General features: G+C 55.3%; 1 protein-coding gene across 2 annotated transcripts; it reads left to right on the top strand.

Annotated features, from left to right (window-relative positions):
* Nucleotides 1–52: 52 nt before the first annotated feature.
* On the top strand, nucleotides 53–7,385 carry IL18BP (interleukin 18 binding protein). 2 transcript variants are annotated; one of them, XM_058045682.1, is made up of 5 exons: nucleotides 53–160; nucleotides 359–421; nucleotides 605–670; nucleotides 907–1,036; nucleotides 6,818–7,385. In XM_058045682.1, the coding sequence occupies exons 1-5, from the start codon at nucleotides 82–84 to the stop codon at nucleotides 6,822–6,824; spliced, it is 345 nt and encodes a 114-aa protein (XP_057901665.1). In that variant the 5' UTR covers nucleotides 53–81; the 3' UTR covers nucleotides 6,825–7,385. The 2 variants fall into 2 exon arrangements, with proteins under 2 accessions (XP_057901665.1, XP_057901666.1); XM_058045683.1 differs by lacking the exon at nucleotides 6,818–7,385 and adding an exon at nucleotides 1,145–1,569.

The following is a 7,385-nucleotide window of genomic DNA, read 5'->3' as shown; positions in this document are numbered from 1 at the left end:
CTCCTCCCCGCGCCGCCTCATAAAGCGCCGCCGTGCCGAGCTGAGCCGAGCCGAGCGCCGTGCCCGACCGCGGACTGCCGTATGTACCGGAGCGCTGGGCGGACAGCCTTGGGGGGCACCGGCCGCCACCTGAGTGACCGCGGGAGGAGGATGCTGGGGGGTACGGGATATCCCACACTCGGGGGGTGCCGGACGGATGCGAGGGTACGGGATCGTCGCCTTGCGGAGTCCTGGGGGGTTACCATGGCCAGCTGGGAGGATGCTGAGCACGGACCGTCCCAGGCTCAGGGAGTGCTAGGGGAACCATCCCGAGCTCATGAGAATCATGCCCAGCACTGAGGTCCGTTTTTGTCTGCAGAGCCCCTGGGAAGCCCTGCCTGGGTCCTCCTGCTCTGCTGGAGCCTGGCTGCTTGCTGCACACGTAAGTGGGGGGTACTGGGGAGCCTAAGGTCAGCCCTGGGCTCTGTGCCCCTCAAGAGGCCTGTTCAGGGGTCTGGGGATGAGCAGTGCCTCTGTTCCTTTGTGGGACCCTGCCTCCTCACCCACTACAAAAGTGTCTCGGGGTCACTCTCAACCTCACAGCTCACCCCTTTGTGCTCCCCAGGTGCCATGGCCTTGCAGCCACCCAGCATCACCACCCTGCGGATGCCAGCAGAGCTTCCTCGCCCAGGTGAGAGACCCTCGGGGCCGTGGCAGGGCTGGGGGTGAGGAGGCTGCCATGAGGTTCAGCTCCTGTGCCAGCCTCCAGCAGAAACAAGGTGAATCCTCCAGCCACAGCCAAGATTTCAGGGTGCTGATGAGGTGGGGGAATGTTCCCCTTAGTTAAGGAGGGGGGCTGTGGCTGTGCCTGGGGGGCACAGGGGACCCTTGCAGCCCCCCTGACCTTCACACCCCCTCTGGCTGCAGGTGAGAGTGTGACTGTGTCATGTGAAGCACTGAGTGAGCTTCCAGAGATGACGCTGCTCTACTGGCTGGAGAATGGCTCCTTCGTGGAGAGCCTGCACCCGGATGGGGCTGTGCGTGAGGGGACAGTGCAGTGAGTATGGGGACAGGGGCAGTGACAGCGGGGCAGCCCAGGCTGGGACAAGGCCCCTGGGTCTGCCCATCTGGAGTGGGCACTGACTGCTCCCCGCTGGCTTCACAGAGAGGAGCTGCAGGGATCGGGGTGGGCCCTGCGCCGTGACCTGCACTTCAGCTCCTTCAACAAACAGCACCTGCACACCAACTTCACCTGCGTGGTGCTCAGTCCCCTCGGTGCCGACACCAGGGAGGTGCAATGGCCGTCCCAAGAACCGGCCCCTGTCACTGGGAACAGTGGGGGCCTGGGCTGAGCCAGGGAGCAGCTCCCATGCTGGGTGAGCACCCTGCAGTGCAGCTCCCTGCTCTGACAGCCCCACACTACTGCATGCACATGTGATACCCCCAGGCAGGCCCGTCTCTGTGACCTCCTCTGGGGACTGCACAGCCCCACGTGTGCTGGCCCACATGAGTGAGGCTCCTGGTGCCCCAAGCTGAGTCAGGAGCACTGCCTGGGCTGGAACCAGCTCTGCCCATAGCTGGCATGGGACCCTAGAGTTTATTAAAGTACATCAAGGCTGCCCAGTGTCACCTGCATCCTGGGGATGGTGCTGCCCAGGGGTGTAGAGGGCACCCATGGGATGAGGAGGGAGGGAGAGGAGGTAGCCCTGATGCCTGTGAAGGGCAGGATCCATTCCTCACCCCCTTCCTGCCTGGCAAAGGGCTAGAGAGCCACAGGGAATTCCTGGCACAATGGTTGTGCCCTGCCCTGGAGGAGAGGGTGGGTGGAGAAGCCCTGGGTTGCAGGCACTGTGGAAGATGAAGCCATCACATCTCTCTCTGCACTTGGCGGGGTTGGGGCTGTTCCTTAGCATGGCATTGCTGAGTCCCATCTGCTGCTCCATGGGGCATTCCCCATAACCATCCTGTGCTGGCAGGGCCCCTGCTCTTGTGTCCCAGCCCCCTTCTTGCTCCCCCAAGTACTTGTGGGGGCTGCAAGCCCTCTGGGCTGTGGGACAGGTTGGGGAACAGATCCCAAACCCCTTGAGCAACCCCTGGCTCTGGGCATCACACTTCGGATGCTCAGAATGTGGGAACGATAGAGATGGGGGGCACGGAGAAGCCTCCAGATGCAGCCCCCATGAGCTGCCCTCAGCCCAGGGTGCCATAGGAACCCCCTGGGGACACCCCAGTCCCACAGTGACTCTTGGGAGCCAGGAGAAGGCAAGCACTGGAGCAGCCACTGGTCAGGGACCTGCCCAAGGCAGCCCTGCTGCCCCCCCTAGCCTGGTTAATTCCAGCCTCCATCCCCTCTCACAGACCCCACACACAGCTGCCAGGCTCAGCCAATGTCCTGGGGACAGTGGCTGAGCTGGGCACAGATACCTGCCATGCAGGACCCTATGTGGGTGTCTCCGTGTCCCCCATCCTGTCCTACTGTCCCCGGGATGCTGGTGGCTCCATCCCTGACCCCTTCTCCTTGCCTCGTGTGATGGCAGTAGCACACTCCTTACTGCGCAGCATGGCACCCAGCCCTGCCATGCTGTGCCATCTTGTGCCATGCTGTGTCATGCTGTGTCATGCTGTGTCACACTGTGCCATCTTGTGCCATGCTGTGTCACACTGTGTCATGCTGTGTCACACTGTGTCATCTTGTGCCATGCTGTGTCACACTGTGTCATGCTGTGTCATGCTGTGTCACACTGTGTGATGCTGTGTCACACTGTGTCATACTGTGTCACACTGTGTCACACTGTGCTGCCCACAGACCCCACTGCAAACCACAGGTCACAGCAGCTCGGAGATGTGCAAAGCCCTGTGCCCATGGCATGCCCCCCACCATGACCAAGATCAAGACCTCCCTGTCCTGGCAGAGCTGGTGGGACAGGACCATTCCCTGGCACATGTCCCCATGGCCCAGTGGCAGGAGAGACTGTCCTGCAGGGACATCAACTCTCACAAAATCGCAGTTGTAGGTGCTGAGCACAGTCAGAAACAGAGCTGGATGAGGCAACCTCAAACATCTGGAAAAGTGGGATGAGGCTGCATGTCAGCAACCTCAAACATCTGGAAAAGTGGGATGAGGACCTCCTTGTCCTCATGGAACAAGTTCTTGGTAGGGACTTGTAGCAGGTCTCCATCATGAAGATGACATCCTAGTTGAAGGGCAACTGCCATTTTCCTGAGGGAGGTGGAGCAGCCAACATGGATAGGTTGGTGGCACTGGAATGCTCCCGTAGACACAGTAGTAGCTAAGAAGGTGGAAGCCATGTCCAGCACCATCTCCTTGATGAGGTGGAGGTCTTTCTGGTGTGGGGGTCAATGGCTAGAGTCCTGGCCAGCAGATGCTCCATGGTGGGCAGAGCCCTCAGATGCTGCAGTGCTGTGGACAGGGAGGCTGTTTGCTCTGCAAGTGGCTGGGGAGGTGTGGCAGCAGGAGCAAGGTCAGGTCAGGGAGGGTGGTGGGGCCTGGGAGGGGCTGCTGAGAGATGCAGGGCAGGCTGGGGGAAGCACCCCAGCTGCATCAGAGGGCAAAGCCCCTCCTCTACACACATCCTGGCACTGACCCAGACACTGATGCCAGCACCAGCTGAGACCTGCCCTGCTGTGTCACCCACCAGGAACAACCCCACAGCTGTGTGTCCTTGGGGAGACATGCTGGTGCATGGGTGCAGGGTGCTCCTGACCTGCGATGTGGTGCTTGCCCCAGTCCCCTCATGCTGCTGAGGAGGGCGTAGGCTGTGGCTCAGGTCAGCAGCAATACCTCTCCCTGGGTACCCAGGTCTGCACAGCAGGGCACAGCACACTTGGAGGGTCAGAGACAAAGCGGGGGGACCATGGGGACAATGCTCATGACACTGGGATGGCAGCCTACAGCTAGGCCCCCAGGCTCACTTCCAAGTCAAAGTGAACCCCCAAGGCTTTATCACTCGTGCTCAGCCACCTCTGACTCCTCCTTTGCTGGCAGCAGTGACTTGGCCATGCTCAGCCATCACCCCCACATACCGGCAGGATTCATGTCCATCAGAAGCAGGGTCCTCCCCAGACGAGGGGCACCATCAGCCAGCAGGGAGATGGACAACAGCCAGATGTAGGGGGATATCCATGGGTGATGGGGGGGTCAGGGGCATGAGAGTTGGAGGTGCTGGGGACACCAGGGAGGAGACATCCTGGAGCTTGCTGTGATGGCACGCAAAGGATTTGCTATAGTGGGGAAAGTGCGAGCAGCACTATCCCTGGCTGAGGGCAGGAACCCAGCTGGGGGAGGAGGAGACACTGTCCCCTTGGGGCATCTGGGATGAGGAGTAAGATCTGGTGTGAGGAAAGCCTGGCCAGGCAGCCCTGGAGGCCAGGGAGAAAGGGAAAGTAAAACCACAGGGCTCCTGTGCTTGCCTTCCTGTAAATTAGTCTGGTTCTTGTTAGTGGCTGCTGCTGCTTATTGTGACCTCTGGATGTGTCCATGTGGAAGCAGGACACCCCAAAGCATCGGTGACCATGGGTATGTCCATGGTGCAGCGGGAGCACCTCTGAAGGGAATGTGGTCCAAGGATAAGAAGACCATGCCAGAGAAAGCACACCTTGAAGCATGTGTGGCTGTGCTGGAGGTCATGCTGGAACACCTCAAAGCGTGTGGCCATGCATAAACCTCCAACAGAACAGGTACACCCCTGGAGGCACTGCAGCCATCCAGAAGGCCAAACTAGAGCAAGTATATCCTCCATCCCCAGAAATGTTCAGTGTTGGATGGGGCCTGGAGAGCATCCTGGTCCAGTGGAAGGTGTCCCTGCTTATGGCAGGGGATTGGAACAAGATGAGCTTTAAGGTCCCTCCCAACCCAAACCATTTTGTGATTCTGTGACTTTGTGAACATTTGCAGACATTTTATGGGCATTTTATGGACACTTCATAGGAATGGTCTATAGACTAAGGGAATTATATCTGTGTATGATAGCTTAGGGTGGGAAGGGGCTGGTGGGTATTGGATACCACAAGACCTGAGCAGGATGTACATAATTTAGAATGAGGGATTGAGAACATATTGTTTTGGGCAGAGAATAAGTTCCATTTCTTCCCTGGGGCTGTGGGTTGGGTTTTTGCTGGAGGGAGGATTGATAAACCAGGGATGTTCAGTCAATGCTGAGTGTCAAGGCCTCTGCTGCTCCTCATGCAGCCTCACCAGCAACTAAGGTGGGGGTGTAAAAGGAATTGGAAAGGGACATGGCCAGGACATTGGACCCCAGCTGACATATTCCCAACCACAGGTTGTCATGGTCAGCAGTAGAACTGGGGGAGGTTGGTCTGGGGGGGGTCCACTGTTCAGGGGAGAAACAGGAAAGTTGTACAGACAAATCTCTGGCTTTAAGCCAACAGAATTTTGAGGTTTTTGATCATGGAATGGTTTAGATGACAAGTCTACTGGTGACAAGCCTACTGGGTACACCTGTCTCAGAGGGAAAAGGATCTTTGTGCAAGAGTTAGCAGGGCATGTTGAGTGAGCCTTAAATTGGATTTGGAGGGGGAAGGGGATAAAAACCAGGTCACTTGAGATAAGCCTGGGAATGGCTTGACACTGTTCGAAGGATGGTGTGTTAGTGAGGTCGTTCGGGCTACCATCTCAGTAGACATAGGAAATGTCTACTTCATTGCCATGAAGCAGCAAGAGTGCAAGTGTTATTGCAAGAGTGCAAGAGTGATGTGCTAGAAACCATGGAAGCTCCTAAGAATGGTCACTCAGGAACTCTCCCCAAAAAGGGATTGGGATTTATAACCCAACAGAAGTGCATCTGCCCCAGTGCCTGCAGCGTGGGCAGCAAACAGGAGATCCTGGAAGACATATTGCAGGAGGAAAACCATGGCATAGTTGCCATCACAAAGACATGGTGGGATGACTGGCACCACTGAAATGGTGCAATGGTTGGTGATGAACTCTTCAGAAGGGACAGGGCAAGGAATGAAAGGTGATGGGGTAGTCCTGTATGTGAGGGAGTGTTTTGACTGTCTAGAGCTTGACAATGATGATGCAAGCGTTGAAGGTTAGTGGGTAAGAATTGTGGGGAATGCCAACAGGGCAGATATCCAGGTGGGAGCTGGGTACAGATCACTCAACCAAGGACCAAGAGGCAGACAAGAAGTCTCATGATGGCCAGCCCTTGTCTTCATGGGGGCTTCAACACACTAGATGTCGGCTGAAAATACAACCAGCACAGAGGAGAGAGTTCAGGAGGTTCCTGGATGTTACTGTACAAGCTGATTTGTACTGGGCAATTAATTCAGCTATAAATAAGATACTGAGCTGGCTCCATAAGACCAGCCCTTGAGTTCAGTGACAGGAACCTCAGCCAATTACATTCTGTCCTAAGCCGCAGACATCTCACTGGTCCAGGAGCTGGGCAGTGTAAAAGATCAGACCAATGAGTTATCCAGACTGGGTTTTTCAGATCGCCTTTATAAAGAGGAGTTTGAAGAATAAACTTGCTCTTTTGCCACATGGACATTGGGGTGTGTGTTGTCCCTGTCTCTGGGTGTGGTCACCTCTCTCACAGTAACCATAAGTACCTCAATGGTACATAAGGTCCCTCTCAAGGCTCAGGCGCCTATCAGGAAAGGATTGAGTGCATTGTTAATTGGAAGGTCCAGTACCACAATGCAAGGTATCATTGTGCACCCTGATGTTGTTGATGCAGATTTTACTGGACAAACACATGCAATGGTTTCTACCTCTACTGCACCCATGACTATACCTGAAAAAAACCCAGAATTGCTCATCTTATCCTTTTTTAATCTTCTGTCCCCAAAACAGAGTCTAGGGAGTGCAAAGACCAAGGCTTCGGATCAACAAGACAGCCTCAGGTGAACTGGATGCATGTCATAGGAGATCAAAGACCTAACATGTGCTGTTACAATTGTGCTGCTACAATACCTAAGGCAAAGCCTTTGCAGATAAAGGTCAGTGTTTGCAACTGAATGCCAGAGATCCTTCACAATTTATTATTCCTACAACACATGAGCAGTTTGAATGGTGTTTTGCTAACTGTACAGCCTTGCAAAGTGCTTTGCAAAATTTTTCTGACACCTCGGGAGGCCGTCCTGAAGGGCAAAGGAGCCTAGGAAGGCTGGATGTGCTGTAAGAAGGAATCTTCAGGGCACAGAAGCAGGCTACACTGAAAGAAGAGCCAGAGGGAGGGGAACTTTGTCTGGAACTCAGAGTAAAAAGGAGAGTTTATAATATTTGAAAGAAGGGGCAGCAAATCAGGAAATCAACAAGGATGTGATGAGGCAGAGAGAAAACAAGAAGAATGGAAGCTCATGTGGCCACTGCTGTAAAAGACAATAAAACAAATGTGTCTATAAATACATTAACCATAAAA

The sequence above is a fragment of the Melospiza georgiana genome, chromosome 2 (assembly GCF_028018845.1).
Source record: "Melospiza georgiana isolate bMelGeo1 chromosome 2, bMelGeo1.pri, whole genome shotgun sequence".
NCBI classification, from domain to species: Eukaryota; Metazoa; Chordata; class Aves; order Passeriformes; family Passerellidae; genus Melospiza; species Melospiza georgiana.
The sequence above is the reverse complement of the archived record's forward strand: the minus strand, read 5'-3'. Positions and strand labels throughout refer to the sequence as shown.

What these genes read in the sequence shown, in the direction of transcription:
- IL18BP (XM_058045683.1), top strand. Translation starts at nt 82, where the DNA reads ATGTACCGGAGCGCTGGGCGGACAGCCTTGGGGGGCACCGGCCGCCAC. An exon ending in CGGGAGGAGGATGCTGGGGG is followed by an intron (nt 161 to 358) that starts GTACGGGATATC and finishes TTTTGTCTGCAG; the next exon opens with AGCCCCTGGGAAGCCCTGCC. An exon ending in AGCAGAGCTTCCTCGCCCAG is followed by an intron (nt 671 to 906) that starts GTGAGAGACCCT and finishes CTCTGGCTGCAG; the next exon opens with GTGAGAGTGTGACTGTGTCA.